Source organism: Mastigoproctus giganteus, chromosome 3 (genome assembly GCF_048544385.1).
Source record: "Mastigoproctus giganteus isolate SK-2022 chromosome 3, ASM4854438v1, whole genome shotgun sequence".
In the NCBI taxonomy this organism is placed as follows: Eukaryota; Metazoa; Arthropoda; class Arachnida; order Uropygi; family Thelyphonidae; genus Mastigoproctus; species Mastigoproctus giganteus.
In genome coordinates, this window is record NC_143577.1 from 197,822,518 (window position 1) to 197,847,738 (window position 25,221).

The following is a 25,221-nucleotide window of genomic DNA, read 5'->3' on the forward strand; positions in this document are numbered from 1 at the left end:
CCCCCCAAACCCTTTCTTCATGTCTAATGGTGATACGCCATTTAACTGCATTCATATTCAAATATCTTTAGGTAAAGTACCTCAATCTCACTAGCAAATAGTATATACTTCACTTTTTGCCATTATTAATTTCTATTTTAATTATTATCAGTTAAATTTTTAATATCATTTCTTGTGTTAAAGCTGCAGTTAGACCATATTTTCATTGTGGATTTTGTGTAGTACAGTAAGACCCCCATAACTTCCTTTGCTGCCTCCTTTAATATAACTGGATAGATCCCATCCACTCCGGATGCCTTTTTTATGTTTATCTTCAACAATTTCTCCTCCATTTTCCTCTCTGTTATTACAAAATCATCTAGGTCACTGCCAGAGTTTAACTCACCTCTGGCATTCCCCTCCCTGAATAACTACTGATGGGTGAATGTAGATGCAGATTTCTCATTTAGTTTGTTAGCCACCTGAGCAGGATCATCAATAGTTGAACCATCAATATCCAGTGGACCAATCTGATTCGATTCATCCCTTTCCTTCTAGAGTTTACATAGGTAAATAACTCTTTGTTGTTTTTCTTTGCATCCTTTGCCAAGGATTTCTCATAATCTGCCTAATCTCCTTTGTGACTTGGTTACAGACCAGCTTATATCTATCATAGGATTCCGTGTCACCCATTAATTTATATGTATCCCATGCATTTTTCTTCTCTGCCATATGTCTAATTAGTTCATCTGACATCCATTTAGTGTGTTGGTATATAAAGCCATAGAAACATTCCAAGATAAATTCTTTGAATGCTTCCCATTTTGAATTTGCTGTTGAATAGAATTTAAATACTGTCTCAGACCACCATAGTCACCTTAAAAAAAAAAAAAAAACAACGACTTAGATATAACGACTTAGATTATACGTTTGTAAAATCTAAGTCGTTATATGTATTTAGTTAAAAAGTACGATTTAATTGACAATGAAGTTCAACAAGATTAATAAATTTTACTGATTAATTGATCATATTATATACTATACTGTACTAAGCTAACGATATCTAGTTCGAGATATAAAGTTGTATCGTATAACAATAGCGGAAGTTACGAACGGTAAATCTATGGACACTTAACTATTAATGAAATTCCAAAATCTGGCTGTCTCAATTCAGAATAAACCAGACTAGGTCTATAAGCTACTTATAGAAAACAATTTAATATAACAAATAGTTAATAAAACGGCTAAATATAGTTAAAAAAACTTCCCGTTTGCCGGCTCTGCAAAATTTGTGAAACACGTGGATTGGATGGTAATCCTGCACTTTAGTGTTGTCAGCCCGCAATTCACCATATAGAGGATATTGTTGTATTAAAAAAAGTAACAGTAAGTTTTAATTAGAAATTTTTATAATATTTTATACATTTTTTAAATTCTGTTTTGATTTACTGTGTTAAGTAGTAAAGTCAGTAAGAACTTACTAATATTTTAAAACACTTATGTATAAAATTTCAAAATTCTACAAAAACTTTACTGTTTGAAATGTTACACAAAATATAAATTTAATTCTAATACTTAATATATTCTCTGTGTGATGCTTGCCAAGGTGATCAGTAATAATTCTCTCTCTCTCTCTCTCTCTCTACAGGTTAATGTTGAGCAGGGTAACAGAAAAAAAAAAAAAGTATATTTGTAACAACACTGGATAAAGTCACTATCCAAATGTTTCATTGTGCTTTAGTCATTGGGTATTAGCAGAACAGTTTGTATACTGTTGCCCTAGACCTGGTGGCTTATACACAGCCATAATTCCAGAAGGGGATCAAAGTTGTTTGTAAAAATCCTAGCTGCAGAAATAGAGTTAATTAAATTACCTCTGGGCATGCATTTTCTATGGTTTCAGGCTAGGTGTCAGCTGTTGCCCTTTGCAAAATTGGAAGGTTGTGGTATGCAAAAAATGCATGCAGTGACCCTCTTTGTAGCTGAGAAAATTTTAAAGTCATATGGTGGATAGAAATATAGCTTTTTGCCATTGATGGATTTGGAAGACATGAGTTCTGAAAGTATTATCAGATTTACATTTCTGTGAACAAGAAGATAAAAATTCTGTGGTGTTATATGTATTCCAACAATAGCAATGTCTACTTTCATTTACCATTGTTCCAAACATAAACTGGCTGCTAGTCATCCTTGAAAGTAATGTCGCTGCAAGTCGAAATGCATGCTAACATATCCCTACCAAGATTGCTTTTACAAGCCACATTTTAAAAGCAGTCTCTGTCACTCATCATCTATACACATAGTAGAATTGTTAGCAGTGTTGTTTGCTCAGGAATAGAAAGGAATTATTTCTAAGCAGCCATGCTATATGCGTTTAAATTTAGATAAGAAAATAACCAACAGATGCCATCACATCAAGACCAACACTCATCATTATGTTAAACAAAAATATAAAATAATAGAAGTAGACATTTTACAGATTAAAATCCATATCATAATAAAGTAAAAATATGAGAGTGATTAGAAATAGGGCGAGTAGTGAAATTATTACAGTATATAGAATATCTGTATAAAACAATTTTTTTTTTTTTTTTTTTTTTTTTTTTTTTAAGTCAGGAGGAAAAAAATTATATCTTCCCATTAAAAAAAATTGGAATTTTTTCATAGTGATAACTTTTTCGGTGATAAAATAGTTTGTCCATCTTCCATACAGTGAAATGATGTAAGTCTTGCATAGTTCCCACCCAGAGATGTAACTTTCATATTTGCATAAGGGTTTGCATAATTCATAAAAGTGCTATTTTTCCCATTCAGTTCATACAAATGTGTGTGGTCTGTATTATATACTTTTTTTATTCATACCATTATAAGATAAAGTTTTATTGCCTCTAATTTAGGGGTAAGCCTAAGTGATCTGTATCCACAAAGTCCCCAGAAGTGTACCAGTCTGTCTTTCTGTTCTCTGTGCTAATTCACCCTGTAAATTAGGGCATTTAAAATTGTATTGCAAAAAATGGCTGATTTTTTCCTAACTACATTCACTCTTAACCTACTGATTTACTTAAAATGTCAGGTTAAAATGTATACATGCAACCCCCTTATAACAGTGTACTTCTATAACATGGTTTTGTTCTATCATGACTGATAAATTGCGGCAATCCTCCCACAACATGGTACTTCTACAACAAGGTTTTGCTCTAACACAGTTTGAGAATTTCTGGAAATCTCACATAGCAGTGTATTTTGGAGCTTTTGTGCTGGGAAAACCCTGCTATTATGGTAGATGTAATTTTCAACATTTGCATTCCTTTTTTGTGAATCCCTGCTATTGACTCATTAATTGTTATCATCTTCGTGATTCTAAAGCACAGTTCTGGAGGTCACTTCCGTGAAACAAAACAATTTGCTGCACTTTCTGGTTTATTGTCTTTTCTGTTAGTGTAATCAATTATAAACAGGTAATAAACTCGATCTTCTTACATTTGCTATAGTACTGGTAGCTGGAATTCTGTGGGTTTTCATATTATTATGGTGAAATGTGTTTCCCCTTCCATGAAATCTTCAGTCATATAAAAAACATAAATAAATTTTCAGAAACTCATTACTCCGTATCATGTTTGTTGCAACTTTTTCATGTTGTGTTCTTTGTTTTTAATTGCTTATCATTTTTACTGTTTTAATTTTACAACAAAAAAAAAGTCAATGAACAGAAATGTACATATTACAGTATGTACTAATTAAGCTATGTATGTAAGCATAAATTTCTTTTTGTTTTGCTCACTAGAAAATATTCTTCTGACTTTCACGTATCATTTAAAAGCCGTGATCAATTGTATTTTGTTGAGAGATCCCTGGATTACGTTCTGTGCTATTGAACTTGTGCTTTGTTTGACCATAAAAAATAATTGTGACTTCAAAGAGTGCAGTTCGTGACATTTAAAGAGAGCAGAAGGTACATGAAATCTAGATGCTGCAGAAGAGATTGTGCTTAGTAGCAATGAAGAGGAATAAAATTAAATGAATGTACATTATCTCACATATAAGTATCACTGTTTGTAAGGTAAGACGTTTGTTCAGTTATTGCTATTTAAGGTACTACCGTTATAAAAATAATAGTTAAAATATTAAGTTAATACTACTATAAAAATTAAGTTTCCGATAGTTAAAAAAAAAAAAAATTACATATTTTGTTAGCTTTTGGAATGGAACCCTCTTTTTATACTGGTTCTTAGTGTCGTATAACACAGCTTTGCATTACATGAGATTTTGTAGGAACGAAACTACCATGTTATACGAGGATTACATGTAATTGGTTTTTATTTATTTAGTATCATTATACATTTTTTTATACCTGTTTTCTTCTCTTTTAATTCTTTTATTGTCAGAAAAAAGAAGCAAAAAGGAAAAGATATATTTTTCCCTTTAAAACAATCTGCCATCTGTAAAAACACCAGAAGGAAAGCCCGAAGTTTTTTTATGTAATATTTTTGTAAATTATGTAGTTAAATTAACTGAGAATCCAAGGACCTGAAATTATTTGATTATGAACTAAGGAGGCTCATCATCACTTAGCCCCATTTAAGCACCTCCTCCCCACATAGGATGGAAAAGATCTGGGTTTGAATCCCATTGGTGATGTGAGGAACTTGAGATTTTTTTCATAGTGTGGCTGAGTTGGTCATTCACAAGCAAGGGTTGGTCTGTGCTTGTTAACAGGAGAGACTGCTTCTACAGGGATGGGATACACTTAAATAGAAAGGGTGCAAGAATATTTACTGATGCTATCGAGGCAGTGTTAGGTAGGTTCGAAAACTGCTAGCTTGGGGGGATTCACAGACTAAAAGGATAAAAGTAGACACAGGCAGAGGTGAAGGTCATTCTTGCACAACTTCTATTAGAATAAGTAGCGACCTGGAGTGAGGGGTGCTGGGGTTTCAGGGACTTTTTTTTTTTTTTTTTAATGGGAACCCCAAACACGAAAGGTATCAAAAACCTATAGTACTTAGTACCGTGCATGGGTTGAAGGAGAAGTATGGGGGGGGGGGAGGGGGATGCCGGAAACTTTGCTCTAGAGACTAAACATGGGTTTCACCACTTCAAGACTCCAATAAGCAAAGTGGTGGTATTTCACCGGTTGATGAAAGTCATCTACCACCTGAAACTGATGGCAGTCATCATGAAACAGGTGGGTATATGGGATGTGTCAGGGTAAATAGGAATAGATGCATGTATGCTTGCATATATACCAATGCTAGAAGTATAGTAAATAAATTTGATGAATTTGAAGTGTTGGTCAAGACATCAAAGGTGGATATTGTTGGGATATCAGAGACGTAGTGTCACACTAACATTAGGAATGCAGAATTGGAATTTGGGGAGTACAATGTGTACAGAAAGGATAGGAAGGGAGATGTCATGCTGTTAATTAAGAAAAACATAAAATCAAAAGAAGTGCATCCAGTTGATTTAGATGAACAGTGCACTGTTGAATCAGTTTGGTGTGACATAAGCACTGCGAAAGCAAAAATAAGAGTAGGGAGTGTGTTATAGGCCTAATGACTCGAATGATTACAATGAACAATTGTACAGAGAAATAGAGTGGGCTAGTAAATCAGAATGTCTTATAATTGGGGATTTTAACTTTCCAGATATTGACTGGAACTTGTGGATTTATTGGATGATTGTTTTCTGCAGCAGCATGTTCGAGAGGCAACCAGAGAGGGTAATACTCTTGATCTGGTTATCAGCAGTGATCATTCATGTATTAAGAATTTGCTAGTATGAATCAGAGCTGTAATACTCAATATGTTCTACGTTGATAATAATAATATTAGTAAAATAATAAGAGGAGTTTACCTCGATATAGTACGTAGAACACTTCCGTATGATACCCTCCAGAAATTAAAACAGAAAAATCGACAACTTACCGGTAAATTAGAGTAAAATATAAATAATTAAATAATCAATTTAACACAATTCAAATCAATTTAAAACAATTAAAAATCAAATTAACGCAATTAAAAGAATAAAACGAAAATATTCAAAACGATTTTCCTTCCTGAAGCTGACAACGCTTTTCGACCGTATGTCTTGATCACAAGAATGAAAATTACCGAATCGGGTTAAACCTGAAACTTAAATAGTGATTATTTGTCTTCGCGAAGAAAAGCGAAGGAAGCTTTTCTCAGCTTCAGGAAAGAAAATCGTTTTGAATATTTTCGTTAGATTCTTTTAATTGCGTTAATTTGATTTTTAATTGTTTTAAATTGATTTGAATTGTGTTAAATTGATTATTTAATTATTTATATTTTACTCTAATGTACCGGTAAGTTGTCGATTTTTCCGTTTTAATTTCTAGAGGGTATCATATGGAAGTGTTCTACTTACTATATTGAGGTAAACTCCTTATTATTTTACTAATATTAAGAATTTGCAGATAAATGAACCACTGGGTGGCAGTGATCACGGTGTACTGAGTGGGATTTACTTAAAGATATAATTACCATCAGCGGTAAAGTAAAGGGTTTTTGCTTCCATAAAGGTGAGTACAGTGGGATCAACTGACGATATTATGAAAAGTAAATTCTAAGTGGAAAGCATTCAAGGAATTTATCGTGAATTCCGGGTAAAATAATGGAGTCACTGGTGAAAGATGCATTGCAGGATCATCTAGACAAGACTGCAGAAATAATTCAGACACAGCATGGGTTTGTTAAGGGTAAGTGTTGTCTGACAAAAGTTTCATACCTATTAAGAAATATTGTTCAAGGTTTAGGCCTAAATTGTTATCAAATGAACTAATGAGACTCGTGACAGAGAAGAAAAATGCATGGGATGTGTATAAATTATCAAGTGACTCAGAAGCCTATGTCAGATATAAGCTAGTCTGTAATCAGGTCACAAAGGAGATTAGGCAGGCGAAGGCAGATTACGAGAAATCTTTGGCAAAGGATGCTAAGAAAAACAGCAAGGATTTCTTTACTTATATAAACTCTAAAAGGAAGGGGATGAATCTGATTGGTCCACTTGATATCGATGGTTCGAGTGTTGATGCTCCTGCTCAGATAGCAAACAAACTGAATGAGTATTTTGCATCTACATTCACACATGAGTTATTAAGGTTTGAAAATGGCAAAGGGTATCAAATTGTAGCAGGGTGCATAAACTGAGAGTAAAGTGCAGGAGAAGTTAAACATAAGAAAGAAACCTGGGGTGGATGAGATCTATCCAGTTATATTAAAGGAGGCGGCAAAGGAACTAAGCAAATCCTTAGCCATAATTATGAGAACATCCTTGGACTTAGGGGAGGTCCCACGGACTGGAGATGTGCAGATGTATCCCCAATTCAAAAAAAGGGGGATCGAAGGGTGACACAAGTAATTACAGACCAGTTAGTTTAACTTCAGTTCTGGGAAAAATAAAGGAGCCACTGGTGAAAGATGCATTGCAGGATCATCTAGACAAGACTGCAGCAACAATTCAGACACAGCATGGGTTTGTTAAGGGAAAGTCTTGTCTGACGAATTTGATAGGATATTATGATGTGATTACAAAGGAACTGGATGCAAAAAATAATTTTGATATCATAGATTTGGATTTCAGGAAAGCTTTTGACACTGTTGTGCATGGAAGACTATTGTACAAATTGGAGCAGAATGGTATTAAGGTTAAGTTGCTACAATGGATAAAAGGATGGTTAAGTGGGAGAAGACAGAGGGTGGTATTCAATGGGTGCTGCTCTTCCTGGACTAATGTTATTAGTGGAGTCCCACAGGGTTTGGTGTTGGGTCCACTGTTGTTTTGTGTATTTATCAATGATATTGATGAAGGTATATCAGGCTTAGTGTCGAAGATTGCAGATGATACAAAGGTTGGCAGGGTTGTTAATGACAGTAATGGCAGTGTGCTACTGCAGCAGGATCTAGAAAATTTGGGCAGATGGGCTAAGAAGTGGCAACTGAAGTTTAACCTTGACAAATGCAAAGTACTGCATATGGGTAGAAGTAACCCCAGAGAAACGTACCAACTGTGTGGTACTACACTTAAAGTGGTAGAAAACGAAAAGATCTGGGAGTAATCGTGCAGTCAGATATGAAGTTTTCTGAGCAATGCAGACAGGCTGGCAGGGCAAGTCATGGGGTTGTGTCAATGATATATAGGAATTTTGCTAGCAGGGAAAAGGAGGTGATTATCCCTCTGTATAAGGGAATGGTCAGGCCACGCCTTGAGTACTGTGTACAGGTCTGGAGGCCTCATTTTAGGAAGGATGTAGATTTGCTTGAGTGCGTACAGAGAACGGCAACAAGATTGGTAAAGGAAATGAAGGGATCCTCATACCAAGAGAGGTTTAAGTTCTGCAAATTGCAGTGGCTGAAGACTAGGCACCTGCGCGTTGATCTGATTGAGGTGTATAAGGCCTTGAATGGATTGAGCACTCTGAATTCTGATGGGATCATTTGACTTATTCAGATTACGAACCTAAATTAAGAAAAAGACATGTAGCATAGATGTGCGGAAATTTGCCTTTAACCAGCGGGTGGTGAATTGCTGGAACAAACTTCCATCTGTCATTGTAGTTGATAGATTAAATAAATTTAAGGAGGAACTGGACAGGCATTTGGAGGGAATTGTGTGATTTTTTTTTTTTTTTTTTTGACTGATGCTGCATAAGCTACCACCTCATACACTTGCTTTCTTGCATCACAGGCCACTACTACTACATGGTTTATTAATCCGAGATACTTGAGTTTTCACCAGGGAAATTACTCACAGTACACACAACTTATGATGGTCACACACACAAAGCATAATGTGGTGTCTAACTAGCTGATGTGCCTAAAGCCCTTCAACAACATACTTTTCACCTAAGAACTCTGAATTTGTAGTAACTTTCTTCCATGTTAACTGCTTCTGGCACACAATCCCACTTCCATCTTTTCCCCACAAATAATATTAAAATTAAAAACTGCTCATGTAATTAACTAAAAAGAGATAATTGTATAAGATGGCTACTATATTGAATCACCATACACGTGGTATAATGAGTAATAACTAGTAAGTTTAAATTTTATTAATACAAAATATTTTGTAAGCCTGCAGCTAATTTAATTATTGATGAGCTTTCCCCATCCATAATTAAATCAGTTGCAGTTCTTCAGAAAACCAATAAATATTAGCAATGCACTGTTATTTTATAGCCTTCTGTTTTATAGTGTTTCTAATGTCAAGAAAAGTCTAGAAATTAAAATAATGAAAACTTCACACATTGCAAAAAGAATGATGTTACTGGGGGATGGGGGGGGGTTTAGGGTTACACAGATATGATGTATATATTGTCTTTCCTATACTTGGATTTTTGATTTAATTTGTTCTTTATTTCTTTAGATGATTGACAAGTGGGAACCAACACCCAGGCATTTTCTGCGACTTGATATAAGATCTTTGCTTCAGGATGTAGCTATTACCGAAGTAAGTTTTGTTTCAAGAAAGGGATTTGGGGTAGCAGATTTTAGTTATAAACTGAATATTTTGGGATATTGTTTCATTCGAGTTCATTTTAAGTTCTGTAGTAACAGAAAGCTTTCACTGTGTTAAAGAAAAACAGTAATGTAATAAGAGTTTACAAATAAATCATATTGCGAATTATTCTCAGTGGAACATACATACATACATATGAAGGTACAAGGACAGAGTAGTTATAAGGTGATAGCAAGTAGTAAAGTCCAGCGGTTATTGTATGCCACATGACCACTGTTAACTGGACCTCCCCCATTTCTCACCTTAGTAGACCTATGAAGGGTACCAACAGGTGTCAAAAGCTGTACCTTTCTTTCCAGAGATCCTAAAATTGTGCCACCCCCTCAAACAGATCCTCCGCAGGTAAATTCCACTTAATCTTCCACTATTCTCGAATAGTGGAAGATTAAGTGGCACAAGCTTTAGGTCTTGAATTCAAGACCTAAAGGTCTTGAATGGCACAAGCTTTAGGTCTTGTGCCATTCTGCACAAGACCAGAACTGTCGTATACAGTTGTGCCCCTGATCTGCTGATTCAGTTAACCATGGGGGGGGGGGGGGGGAACTTAACAAGTACTACTCATGTGTCCAATACGATGCTTCCCTTTATTTTTTACAATGTCACGTATGGTTTGGTCACCAACATTATAATGGTTCTTTAGAGATTTAGTTGCTGCACCGTTTTCAAGTTTTTGTTTAATTGGAAAGCACAACTCTTGCTTTTGTCCATCATTTTCACGATTTCTAAACAAAGAAACAAAATTCCGACGTACCTGACATAAATAATGAAACAAAAATTTGTCCTTTTGCGGTGCGACAGAACACAACAATCGACGCAATGCACTAAATCAAACTAAACATTTGGGGTTTGTTTGTTTTTTTTTTTTTTTTTCTTTTTTTTTTTTTTCTTGAGCAGTAGGTGTGAAGACAGCAGGGGTTGCAAGATAATAGGTACACTAATCTCCCAATGACAACTTATAATGCTGGTTCTTGTCGCTTATTTACGACTTGAAAAATATCTGTTTATACCTATTCTAGTTATTACTTGAATTTTATGGGTTTTTGTGGGTTATGAGTCTTCACTGACCCGGTAAATCAAGAGTCTTCTGTAATTTATTGGTACCGTATTTAATGTTGGCAACGTCTTACTGTGTGTTTAATTTATCAGTTAAACTTTATTATACGTACGTATGTACAAGAAAATCACGTTATATATGGGATCAGCAGGTGTTTTCTTATATCTGCTGTTTCAGCCATCCACTGTGGGTCTTGGAACCTACAGTGGATACGAGGGTCTTACTGTACTTTGAATGTCATGCTTACCATTATCATAATCACTTTAAGCAGAAAGTGTCATGCTGAAACAAGTTTGTTAGGTCTATTTAAAGTGCATCCTCATTGATACAGAACAGATTGACCTCCCACTGTAGACAGTAGGACATTTGCTTCCCTGTAATTTCATTTATTGTATAACTACCTGTAAAGAATTCTAAAAAAAAATTTCATGATAGTTTTTTGTCACTATTACACCTGTTAGTACCCTTAGGCATGAATTGAAAAATGAGAAAAGTATCCATTCAACTTTTTAATTCACATGACAAGTAACCAGTATGAGGTGCTACCTGTCACTGCATAAAAATATTTTCTTCTTTCATCAATATGTTCTAGTAGAACACTCAGGATATTTTTGGTGGGGGGTCAGAGCCACTTTTCTGACTTAGACTGTTTTGTCTTTTCATTTTGATTGCATTTTCATCTTGTAGGAGAAGCTGATGCTTGGCAGCCACTCCTGAACCTACTCCTGTGGCATTTCAACTGGTATGCATATGGAAATTATTTGTAAAATGTAACATTAACAAGTTCATATTACATCAAGCTGTTTTTCTTTAATACAAAGAAAATGCTTTCCCTTACTGTATTATTTAGCAGCATAATGAATGTTAACTCACATTATTAAATTTATTTTCATTTTCTCTCTTTTTTTTTTTTAATGGGATTAGCATTAGCAGAGGCATATGATGCAAGAAAGCAAGCTTATGCAGTATCAGCAAAAAAAAAAAAAAAAAAAAAAACTCCCATTTCACCCCTCCATTCGTTCGAAATACCTGTCCAGCTGAGCCTTAAATTTATTTAGGCTATCAACTTCCACAACAAGGGGTGGAAGTCTGTTCCACCAACCAACTACCCACTGGCTAAAGGCAAATTTCTGCACATCCGTCCTACATCTGTCTTTCCTCAATTTGAATTTATGCCCTCTCAGATGATTATTCTGAGCAAGAGGAAGAATCCCATCGGCATTGAGCGTACTAAAACCATTTAAGGCTTTATATACATATCTATCAGATCACCTCGCCGGTGCCTAGTATCCAGACATTATAATTTGCAAAACTTAAGCTCTTTCTTCGTAAGAGCAACCCTTTGTTCCATTCACTAATCTTGTTGCGCTTTTCTGTACTCGTTCCAGCAGCTCTACATCCTTCTTGAAATGAGGCCTCCAGACCTGTATACAGTACTCAAGGTGTGGCCTGACCATTGCCTTATACAAGGGAATAATCACTTCCTTATCCCTGCTAGAAAAATTCCTGTATATCATTGACAAGACACCATGAGCTACTCTTACAGCCTGTCTGCACTGCTCAAAAAACTTCATATCTGCCTGCACAATTGTCCCCAGGTTCTTTTTATTTTCTACCACTGTCAAAGTAGTACCACAGAGTTGATATGTTGCTCTGGGGTTATTGTTTCCCATATGTAGTACTTTACATTTGTCAATGTTAAACTTCATTTGCCACCTCTCAGCCCATCTGCTCAACCTTTCCAGATCCTGTTGCAGCAGCATAGCGTCAGTAGCATCCTTAACAACTCTGTCAACCTTTGTATAATCTGCAAACTTGGACATTAAGCTTGATATACCATCATCAATATCATTTATAAATACAGAAAACAACAATGGACCCAACACTGAACCCTGAGGGACTCCACTAATAACATTAGTCCATGATGAGCAGTGTCCATTTCTTACTGCTCTCTGTCTTCTCCCCGTCAACCACTCTGCTCCAATTTGTGCAGCAGTCTTCCATGTGCAACCATATCAAAAGCCTTTCTAAGATCGAAATATGTAATATCAAAGTTATTCCCTGCATCCAGTTCTTTTGTGACTGCATCATAGTATCCAATAAAATTGGTCAGGCAAGACTTTCCCTTAACAAAACCATGCTGTGTCCGAGATATAACTGAAGTCTTGTCTAGATGATCCTGCAGTGCTTCTTTAACCAGTGCCTCCATTAACTTTCTTGGAACAGAAGTTAAACTCACAGGTCTATAATTACTTGTTGTCAGCCTTTGATCCTCTTTTGTGAATTGGGGTCACATTTGCACATCTCCTGATCAAGTTATTAAAAACCAGCCTATTGATGATGTTACCGACCATGTTACTACACAGATAATAACAGCCGCAACCAGTGCCATACCCAAAGTCATAATCGGTCCACACAGATATGCCAATATTTGGCATATCTATGTGGACATATCGTGATTGTCGAGATGCTAAAAAAGAACGGAATAAGGCATGGAATCTTTTTCGCAAGCATCCAAAAACCGAGAACCTAATTAATTTTAAGAAACTCAAAGCCAAGGCACGTTACGTGCAGAAAAAAGCAAAAAAAGACTCTTGGATCTGGTTTGCTTCTACCATCACTAAAAATAGTGAAAGTAGAAAAATATGGAATAAAATAAGGAAACTAAATGGAAAATACCTCCCAGAACTAACGCCTATTCTAAGCTGGAAGGGTAAAGAGTTTTCCTCTTCAGTGATATTGCAAATGCCCTGGCAGAATGCTTTTCTCAAATATCAGCCACGGCAGCATACGAGCCTGCCTTCAAACAGCATAAAGCTAATGCAGAAAAGTATAAACTGAACTTTCATACAACGGCTTCTCTCTCATATAACAGACCTTTTACATTACTGGACCTAGAGAGCTCCCTAAACCGGTCAGCGAATACTGCACCAGGGGCTGATGGAATATACTACATGATACTTAAACATCTAAACAATCAAGCTGTGAATTCACTACTGGCATATTTCAACCGGCTATTCTCAGAAGGTTACTTCCCTCTTTCTTGGCGCCACTCAATTGTCCTAGCCTTTCCTAAACCTGGAAAGGATCAGTCAGAACCACAAAACTATCGGCCAATATGTCTCAGCAGTTGCCTTGGTAAGATAATGGAAAAAATGATTCATGCTTGATTAGTCTGGTTTCTAGAATCTTATTTGGTAATGAACAAGAATCAATATGGCTTTAGGAAAAATCGATCAACTCTAGATCTTATGATCAAGGCAGAATACAACATACGGAATGCTTTTATCCATAGAGAACATCTCGTCATGGTCTGCCTGGACATTGAAAAAGCCTTTGATACAACCTGGCATTATGGCATACTTCAAAATCTCTATGCCACAGGACTTCGGGGCCAGCTACCACTAATCATACAGAGCTTTCTCAAAAATAGAACATTTCAGGTGCATTATCGCAATACACTGTCCCAAAAGGTTGTTCAGGAAGAAGGGGTCCCACAAGGATCAGTTCTTAGTTCAACACTCTTTGCAGTTAGGCTGATCAATGCAACAGATAATATTCCGCTTAATGTCGACACTTATCTATACGCAGACGACCTTACGATATCCTGCCATTCAATAAATATGCGCTCCATTGAACGCCAACTGCAACTCTCAATAAACAAAATAGAGTCGTGGGCATCCCACAATGGCTAGCGCCTATCCAGAACAAAAACAACTGCTATTCACTTTTGTAAAAAGCGTCAGCTTCATCCAGATCCTGAGCTAGGGTTAGGAGCCCAACTAATACCACTTAGCAACAATATCCGGTTCTTGGGTTTAGTACTGGACACTAAACTTACCTTTCAGGCATATATAATGCAAATGAGAACTCAGTGCATTAGAAAGATGAATGTTCTCAAAGTTATCTCTTCTATGACATGGGGAGCTGATCGCTTCACACTCTTACACTTATATCGTACTTTAATAAGATCTCGACTAGATTATGGAGCCCCAGTTTATGACTGTGCGTAAGACAGTACTAGCCCGGCTCGATCCAGTCCAGCATAGTGCTCTGAGGATTGCTTTAGGAGCCTTTAAGACCTCCCCAGTACAAAGTTTGTATATAGACGCCAACGAACCACAACTACATCTTAGGATAAAAATATTGCTCCTTAACTATGCAGCCAAACTACATAGCCTCCCTTCTCACCCCATCTGGACATATCTGTTTGAACCTCAGTGGGAAAATTTGTATAAAAATAAACCCAATGAAAACAAACCTGCTGGTATCCGGCTACAAGAGCTAACCAAAAATTGGAACATCTGTCTAGGAAACATCTCTCAAGCTGCAGATGTAGTACAAGCACCATGGGCAATGTATATACCTCTTTGCGATAACTATTTTCTACAGTGGGGAAAACACTCCAGACAGTTACATGCGGACCATGCATTGACCAATGCTCACAGTCTTCATATATACACAGACAGATCCAAGACTGATATATCCGTGGGAGCTGCAGTAATCAGTCCTACATCCACTGTTTCTGTACAATTACCATGTGAATGCAGTGTATTTACTGCCGAATTATATGCAATCAAAATGGCTCTAAATCTCCTTAATGATCTTTTAAATATCCAGGTCATAATATACACAGACTCTTTAAGTGCAATGAATGCCCTACAGGAAAAAACGACAAAATTCCCATCCACTTCTCACACAAATCAGATCACAGTTATATCACCTCACTAAAAATAAGCTGACTGTCACGTTCTGCTGGATACCCAGCCACGTTGGAATTCCAGGAAATGAGCATGCAGACAAAGCAGCAAAACACCCTGCTTGCTCTGATCCCATCCCAGTTCCTTTTTCTGATTACAAGCCAATCATACGGAGGATATGTACAGAGATGTGGTCTGAAAAGTGGCACAATCAGATATCAAACAAACTTCTTGAAATAAAACAAAACCCACAGCTATGGAGATCTAGTTCCTGATTAACCAGGCACGAAGAGGTCGTGCTTGCAAGAGCACGAATTGGTCATACGCACCTAACGCACCTTTTTTTACTGCTAGGAGAAGAGCCTCCTCTCTGCTCGCACTGTAGTTCCATTCTTACAGTGAAACATATTATTATTGAATGTGCACACTATGGTTCAGCTAGAATTGAATGTTTCAGATCTTTAATCAACTCACAAAAACCCTTGCAACTAGCTCATATATTTGGAGATGACGCCAATCTATCAGAACTGTTTAAATACTTAAAAATGATAAACGTATACAGTCACTTCTAGAACAATTCCTTTCATATATTGACCAACAATCGTAAGTTATAGTCGCATTTTGGCCATAGCAGCTCTTGCGCCAATAAATCCTACTTCAACAACAACATTTGCACATCTCCAGTCTATGGGTACCTCCCCTGAGTCCAAAGAAGCTCTCATAATTATGGCTCAGGATTTGCTTACTTCCTTTGTTGCCTTCTTTAATATACCTGGATAGATCACATCCACCTCGGGTGCCTTTTTTGTGTTTATCTTCAACAATTTCTCCTCCACTTTCCTCTCAATTATTACAAAATCATCCAGTTCACTGCCAGAGTTTACTTCACCTCTGGAATTCCCCTTCCTGAATAACTCCTCATGTGCGAATGTAGATGCAAAATACTCGTTTAGTTTGTTAGCCACCTGAGCAGGATCCTCAACTGTTGAACCATCAATATCCAGTGGACCAATCTTATTCATCCCTTTCCTTCCAGAGTTTACATAGCTAAAGAACTCTTCTGTTTTTCTTTGCATCCTTTGCCAAGGATTTCTCACAATCTGCCTTTGCCTGCCTAATCTCCTTTGTGACTTGGTTACAGACCAGCTTATATCTATCATAGGCTTCCATGTCACCCATTAATTTATATGTATCCCATGCATTTTTCTTCCCTGCCATATGTCTCATTAGTTCATCTGACATTCATTTAGGCCTAAACCGTGAACAATAATGTTCAGGTGGATGACTTGGTTTAGCAACTGGTTTTAAGTGGTTCAATATGTTTCCCTTAATGGTCTTCATAATTTAACGACTGCCCATTATTCTAATTCAAGATAGTAATATGTAGGTCGTATTTGAGATTTTTTCATATTTGTTTCTTGTAATTTAGATATGGATGTAATGGGAATTAATTACATTGTGCATCTTAATTGGTCAATGGCATATGATGCTACGATTGTGAACTCCACCTCTCCACTGTGCTGCAGAAATGTGCAGTGGTCCGTCTTCAGAAAAAAAGCCTGATTTAAAGATAAACATTAATATAAATTGCTCAGGTATTATTGAACAGTAATGGCAGCGTCAGTGATGTATAGGGTGGTTATAAAGTTATGCAACATTTTAAAAAAATCCAACTGCTAATCTGTTGGCCAGTTTGACATCTGATTTTCAGAAATAGAAGTATGCACGGTTGTTTGTGAGCATAAACTTGCTATGTGGGAGGCAAAAGAGAAAAGAGAAGAACAACAAGAGGAAATTATTTTTAAATAAAGGGAGTTACCACAAAGATGCTGTTGAATGAATGAAACTGAAGTGTGATGGGTTGCTAGCAGGGAAAGAATATGCCAACAGGGAAATCCCTTCACATCATTCATAAGATGTAGGAAAAGTTATTTACAGATTGTTAAATTAAATGTAAGCTAACAGCTAATTGCAAGGCATGGCATTATACAAAATTAGAGCTACTGAATGTTGCCACAAAAATTTTAAAGTGTAGGAAAACTGTTACGGTTAAATAAATGTTATTTTTCTACTGCTGAAAGCATAATGTTTTTAATCTCACTGTGCCGGTGGTAATTATTACTAGATTGTAATGAGTACTAGGGGCCTTTGCCCCTGCTTGCCAACCCTGTGCTTGCTTTTTCATGTAATATGTAGACCTAGAATGGAGTAAAGCAAATCTTTTCTACATAAAAGACACACCTGTTGAAATGCACTGATCGATATCTAATCTAATATATAAAAGAAAATAGAAAGTTTAAGAAACAACTAAAAAGTAAAATTGTACGAATGTTGAGTGAATGAAAGTTATTATTAATTGCATGTTCTATCTTAGCCTCTTCACTGGACTGACTGATGGCTATACTGTCCCTCAGGGGCCTCATGGTTATCGAAGCTGACACTGGCCATTAGGGTAACCCCCAGGCCAGCGTGGGACAGCTGCAAAAAGCATGCCCCACCATAAGAATCTCTTTCCCTATATTCTTTTATTCCTACCACCTGGGGTGGTTGAGTCTCCTTCCCAAACCCCTTTCTCCACCCTGGGTGGCCCCTACCACCCTTTGCATGGTGACCACCCCACCACCCACTTTCAACTCCCACCCTCTGGACCAGGATGGACGTCCTGTACCAGGGGTTTCCTTACTGTCCCCCACTTTCAAATCAGATGAGTGCCTCAACTGTTGCCCCCTCTGTTTTCTGCTCCTTTTATCCCACCCTCTTCCTATCTCCCTGTTATCTCCTTTCTGATAATTGGGAGGGGGGGGTAGTGCTCTCCTTGGATGCCTAGGCTACACTAGGATTCACCCCATCAGAGCTTTCTTCTCTCCTAATGTGTCCTGGCCTGCCTCCCCGGGGCGGTGATGGAAACTGAGTATGTTAGTGGCTCTCCACATGCCCCCAGGCTAAGTGGGCAGAGGAACAACACAACTCACACTAATACTTCAGAAAATGCACATTAACAAGCACCCTAGCCTTATGCAGAGTATTGTATTCTGCACAGAGTGAAAACGCAGAGTTAGGGAGACCCGTTGCTGCCAGACAAAAAACACTGTCACTATTATCGATATCTAATCAGACAGAAAATTACGTATGTAATTATTTACCTGTGCTTCTGTAGTGCACGGAATTCTCAAGGTGGAATAAATATCACAATGTAATTATTTACCTGCGTTTACATAGGTCACTTAGGAAAAGACATTTTACTTCAGGTTTCATAATGCATGGGGAATATTGTTGCATCCCAAATATCAGGACTAAAATAGTTCACTGAAATATTTACAAAGTATACAAATATTTAAAATATTTGCAAAATACTAAAGTACTGTAATTACAATTATACAGTATTCATTAATATACAAAAAAACGTTACGATGGAACAGCAAACGTTAGACAGGGAAGCACCTGCACGAGGTTGGTGAATGTTATAGAGGCAGTTGTCAATAATTAATTTCATTTGTAGTGACGTAATTGCCTCACCCTCTTCTCCCATTGACTGAAATAAATATCACTAGGAAGAAAATTTTTATAATGTATAGATAGATAATGTTAAAACAAAAATCACAATTTGTATAATCACTAAGGAACACTCAGATAACAAAATGTGAGATTGCTTAAGTCCAAAAGGAAAATCCTTTACTTTTCAATTCAGCTTAAATTAATACTTTGTAGACCCAGAACCTGTTAGAAACATTAAAATTTATCATGTAAATGCTGAAATGGTTGGCTTAGGGATACATGATTATACATTGCACTATATTACATATTACCAGCTGACAGCCAGCAAGCCATTAATATCTTCAAGCTAACAAAAGTCTGATTGCAAACAAAATCCCCTCGATGTGGACATTCGTATGTGATGAGGGAACCTCTCAGTGATGCTGCGGGTTTTTCCGGCCCCGGGTGCCAAGCGATTCTTGCGTGTTTATAAAGCGTTTTTCCTCAAAGTGACAGAGTTTTCCTTGTTTTTCTCGTAGAATTAAAATTTTCTGTTAAGTAGCTCTACTTACTTAAAAACACTAAGAAGAGAGCCCAGAAGAAGGCAAGTACCTTTTTCTTTAATTTAGCTAGCCGTACTAACTTACTAACTCTACGCTTGGCCACCAAGCGGCACTGCTCCTGCCTCCCCATGGCATGGGTGGTAAAAGCAAACCCCCAGGGCCAAAAGGAGCGATCATGGATAAAAATCATTATCCAAACTTAGAGCCTTTGAGCTCAAGAGCGGAAGCTTCTAACACTGACCATGACTCAAGTCAACCTAAAAGACTGCAAAGAGAAGCAGAATGTCATGACGATTGTCCAAACTTCCTGGTGATTCATTCTCTATCTGCCCAGCCTGTAGGTAAGTTGCCACCATTCTTAATTCAGAAAATCTTGGAGTCAATTGCTGGATCAACAAAAATGGTTAAAAGACTGCAATCCGGAGACCTTCTGATGGAAACAGCCACCTCAAAACATTCTGAGCGGCTGTTAAAAACAACAACATTTGGTGGGTTGACAGTACAAATTACTCCCCACAAAACACTAAATTCATCAAAAGGTGTCATCAGCAAGTGGGATCTAATTACAGTCTCCGAAGAAGAACTACTCCAAGAACTCAGCAGTCAGAAAGTAGTAAATGTAAAACGGATCATGACGAAAAAAGATGGAAATCTTACTCCAACAAGATCCATCATTCTGATATTTAGCACTCCAGACTTACCATCCTCTATTAAAGCTGGTTATTTAAACTGCCGGATTCGGCCATACATCCCGAATCCTGTTCGTTGCTTTAAATGTCAGAAATACGGCCATCCCCAGCAGGCTTGTCGAGGGGAAGCCATATGTCCTATCTGTGGCTCTAAAGATCACACGGATTGTTCAGTCAAAACTCCTGTTTGTCCAAACTGCAAAGGAAGCCATCCAGCATTTTCCAAAACTTGTGAGCTATGGATAACAGGAAAGAAAATTTTAAAATACAAAATTGAAAATAAAGTCACATTGTTTCCTGAGGAACGTAGACAAGTTATGTCGACCATGCCTAGTGGTCGTTCTTATGCAGCTCACACTCGAAAATTTGTTTCTACTGCAGCTCAAACGGATGTATCAGTTCCACCTAACACCTCTCTAGCGAATTGGCTGAAATTTACACTTTCAACCTCTAAAAAAGATAATCTTCATAATCCTCCAAAAAAAACTAGCAAAGACACAAATACTCCAATCATATCCCTACTCATACCCCATTGGTTCCAGTTGAAAAAGAACAATTAAAATCTCACTCAGTCTCTAAAAAAATGGAATCGCCTACCAATAATATGGACGTAGATGAGCTGCTAGGTAACAAGGAGCCCATTCTAGAACTCCATACAGATGACACCATGGATATTGGACGCCCCACATTCCCAAAAAAAGACCGGAAAAAATGTCCCACGAACAAAAAACAGTCAGACGAATCATCCTCAGCTAAATCTAAATAATGTATAACATCATACAATGGAACTGCAGAGGACTAAGTAGTCATTCTGATGACTTAAGGGATTTACTAGCTCAATTCAATCCCATTGGTGTATGACTGCAGGAAACTTTCTTGTCACCCCAAATTTCACCAAAATTCTCAAATTATGTGATATACAGACGAGATAGGAGTTAAAACTCTCCCGCCCGTGGCGGAGTAGCTATTCTTGTTAACTCTGACATTCCATCCAGGCCGATCCAATTGAGAACCACTCTAGAAGTTGTCGCAGCTCGTATTGTAGTTGGTATTTCAGTTACCATTGTTTCTATCTATATTTCACCATCTCTACCACTTCCGCATTCAGAACTTGACAGCCTGATTTCACAACTCCCAACTCCAATTTGTCTCTTTGGTGACTTTAATGGACATCATCCATTGTGGGTGTCTGCTACTAGAAGAGGCAAATTGATGGAGGAATTCAAGAACAATAATGACCTTAATTTATTAAATTCTGGATCTCCTACTTAATACACCTAACAACAGGATCTGTTTCCTGTCAGTTTGTTCACCACATGTCTTTCCTATCATGACATGGTCAGTATTAACCGATCCCTTTAACAGTGATCACTTTCCAATTATTTGCTCACTACAAACAAGAGTAACTCCGAATCCTGTTCGACGATCCAACTGGCAGTTTAAAAAGGCAAACTGGGGAGGCTATTCTGCCAAAATACTCTTAGGCAGATGTTATGTTCAAAGACAACATATTGATGAAGTAAATACTTATATACCAATCGGATTCTCACTGAAGCTAATGCTTCCATTCCAAAATCCATGCCTTATCGCAAACACAGAAATCACTGGTGGAATACAGATTGTTTAATTGCCAAACAGGCAAAAAACTGTGCTTGGAATAATTTCCGCAAGTATCCCACCACTAGTAACCTAATTGCTTATAAAAGACTAAAATTGAAAGCTAGACAAGTTAGGTGGAAAGCGAAACGGGATTCATGGATTGCTTTTGCCTCAACCATTACTAAAAACACAGATACATGGGTCATCTGGAAAAGAATACAGGCATTAAATGGAAAATTTGCTCGCCCACCTCCCTGATACTTCATTGGAGAGGGAAAGACATTTCTACTCCTGTAGAAGTTGCAAATGCATTAGCAGAATCATTTGCAAAAATCTCAGCTTCTGCCACCTATGCATCCACCTTCCAGAACATCAAAGCAGGTGCAGAACAGTATAAAATCAACTTCTTCACACACCGCTCACTGTCGTACAACCAACCGTTTACATTAATAGAACTTCAAGAATCATTAAACAGATCTTCCAGTAGCGCTACAGGTCCAGATGGAGTTCATTACATTATGCTAAAGCGTTAACATGATGAAGAGTTGAGAAATCTATTAATTTTTTATAATCGGATCTTCACCGAAAATGCCTATCCTTTTTCATGGCGCCATTCGTTCGTCATCGCCTTACCAAAACCAGGAAAAGATCCTTCCTGTGTTGAAAATTACAGGCCAATATCTCTTAAGAGCTGCATGGGAAAATTTTTTGAAAGGATGGTTCATACTATACTCACATACTTCCTGGAGTCAGAGAATCTCCTTCCAGAACAACAATATGGCTTTCGGAAAAATATATCAATGCTGGACGTGCTTATTAAAGTTGAATTTTGTATCCGCAATGCCTTTGTCATGAAACAACATCTAGTCATGGTCAATTTAGATCTTAAAAAGGCATTTGATACAACATGACATCATGGTATTATTAGGGACCTTTACCATCTGGGGCTTCGGGACCATTTGCCGGAAATAATTCAAAATTTCCTGCAATTGCGCTCTTTTTAAGTCCGATACAGAAACGCCCTCTCTCTACATCTCACATTCAGGAAGAGGGAGTCCCGCAGGGATCAGTACTCAGTCCAACACTGTTTTCAATCAGAGTTAGTAGTATGACACGAGATATCCCAAAAACTGTTCAAACTTATATGTATGCAGATGATCTTACCATTTCATGTTAATCTCAAAGTATGAATACCATTGAATGGCAGCTACAACTTGCCATAACCAAAATAGAATCCTGGACTTCACGGACGGTTACAGACTCTCAGAAAAGAAATGCACTGTCACTCACTTTTGCAAGAAGCGAGCTCTCCATCCCGAACCTGAACTACAAATAAATTCCCAGTGTTATCCACCATCTTTGACAATAGCACCATCTAGTTTTGACAGAGGTGGGAGCAGAGGTGGGCAAACGTTGTGGCCAATAGCTTTGCCAAGACACCAGAATGCTACCATTAGGGAAGAAGCAAGTTTTCTACACTTAGCCTGTTCAAACTCTAGTTTGGACTGATTAATAACTGCTTTTCAATTGTTGCAAACTTTGGTGTATGCAGAAAATGAAACTGAAGAATTGGAAACAAGCCAATTATGATATGCAACATTCTTCTCTTCAACAGCCTTAGCACATTTATTGGAAAACCAAGATTTAGATAAAGGACGAGATTTTAAAGTGGAGTGTGGGATAAAGGATTACATTCCTGCAAGAATAATTTCACTGACACGGTCTGAGCAAACGTTGACATCAGAGGCTTTGAAACAGTAATCTGACCAAGGAAAGAAGAAAAGAAATTTCGCAGGTCATTCCATTTTGCATTCTTTTAAAGCCAAACAACACGAGGTTGTTAATAGCCATGAGATAAAGGCTCCATTGAAGAAGAGACAATCGCCAAGTTGTGATTTCCAGTGCCTAAAGGACTATTCATTTCAGCCGTGTACTTAGAAGGGTTGTTTGTGAAAAAATCATCAAGCATGTTGGCTATATGGTTAGTATTGTCCTGTATTCTGGTAAGCAAATGAACAATCTCTGTGAGGCCGTTAGTAATTGCAAAAGCCTCAGCATATAGACCAGCTGGGTCTGTGTGAATAGAAAAACGGAAGCCAACTGGGGTTGTGAACATTAAAAACACCAAGGAAAATTACCTCACTGTTAGGAAAGTTGGACTGGAAAAAATCAAGTTGCAAAGAGAGGAAGTCAGAGTTCCAAGTGATTAGTGGAGTTGGAAGAACGGTAGAGACATCAGATGAATTTGAAGCAGAGAGAGAGAGAAGATCATTAAGTGCCAGACAAGAATATCAGAACAGACATATGCACAAGTATCACCTTTGAAGTGAAAGGAATCATACAGCGAATAATTTTTTGCAACTGAGATGAGCAGTGGTTGAATTGACCGATAACTGAGATTCTGTCAGAAAAATTACATGAGGTTTGGCAGACTGTAAGTGGAAATGGACATTGTTGTGATTAGAACTGAGACCACATATATTTGTGAAATGAACTAGGAAGTGTTTGTGAGGTTTAGATCTTTTTGGTGTACACATGGTAATAATATACCCAGATCCTTTACATAACTTGGCCTCTACAATGCTCCCCACATTCACACTACTCGGACTCCCTCCGGTCACTATCTGGCAGAATAGAGGTAGCAAGGTTATACACTAGCTGATTCGGAAGCCTCCTAGAGAGTTACCAATAGCTTCGGTCCGGTGTATTAACCAATGACCACCCTGCGAGCTCCGTTTTAGAGCTGTACCCTCAGTGTCAGCAGTTTGGATCCTGCTATGGTATTATCTCAAAAGACATCAGTCATACTGCATGATGGAAGAGATGGGGAAGGGTTGACCGGAACTTAGCTCTAGAGACTAAACATGGGTTCCACCACTTCAAGCCTCCCATAAGCAAAGTGGTGGTATTGCACCGGTTGATGAGAGTCATCTACCACCATTTACTCCTAATGCACGCTATTTATTGTTCCAAAAATCACAGTCAGCTGCCATTCTTATATCTGTACCTCCATCACTTCCAAAACACAGTGCTAAAGAAACTCCAAAGAAATTGTAACAGCAACCTACAATCCAAGAAACAGTCGATGTAGAAGATAAGGAGGTGCAGAACGAGTATGTCCTGGAACGTTTTGTGAAAGAAGAAGATATGGATAAAGGTCAATGTCCAGTCTTTCCAAAGAGAGATAAATCCAGGACTGAGAAAACGAAGCCCTTCAGAAGCCACGAGGTCGACCCAATAAATCTAAATAATGGGTACGTTTAAATTTCTACAATGGAATTGCCAGCAATTCGGTAGAGATTGTGGTGACATCAAGACTCTCTTGAGTAAGCATGAGCCAACTTGCTTTTGCTTACAGGAGACGTATTTAAAGGCAAATGAGGCCCTTTCTTAAGTAACTGTTCAGTTATTCGCAAAGGCAGAGCTGGGGATGGACCTGCCCACGGTGGAGAAGTCATCCTTGTGGGTAACCACACCCCCTTTTAATTTATGCCACTAATCTGGAGGCTTTAGCAGTTCCTCTTACAGTAGGGTTCCTCTTAACTGTTTGCTCCATCTATTTGCCACCTGAGAACGACATCCGTCAGGCAGACCTTGATGATCTCATTAATTAATTGCCACCCATT

The 25,221-nt window shown here is 37.7% G+C and overlaps 1 protein-coding gene across 7 annotated transcripts in view; it reads left to right on the forward strand.

Moving 5' to 3' along the window:
* Positions 1-25,221, forward strand: part of LOC150088559 (uncharacterized) — a 478,816-nt gene that overhangs the window by 265,749 nt on the left and 187,846 nt on the right. For all 7 annotated transcript variants that reach the window (XR_016546738.1, XR_016546737.1, XR_016546739.1 and 4 more), the window contains one exon: positions 9,364-9,447. Coding sequence is in view for 4 of the 7 variants with exons in the window: in XM_090369563.1 (XP_090225689.1) it covers positions 9,364-9,447 (84 nt within the window). In the remaining 3 variants the exon portion in view is untranslated. The remainder of the gene's footprint in view (positions 1-9,363; positions 9,448-25,221) is intronic.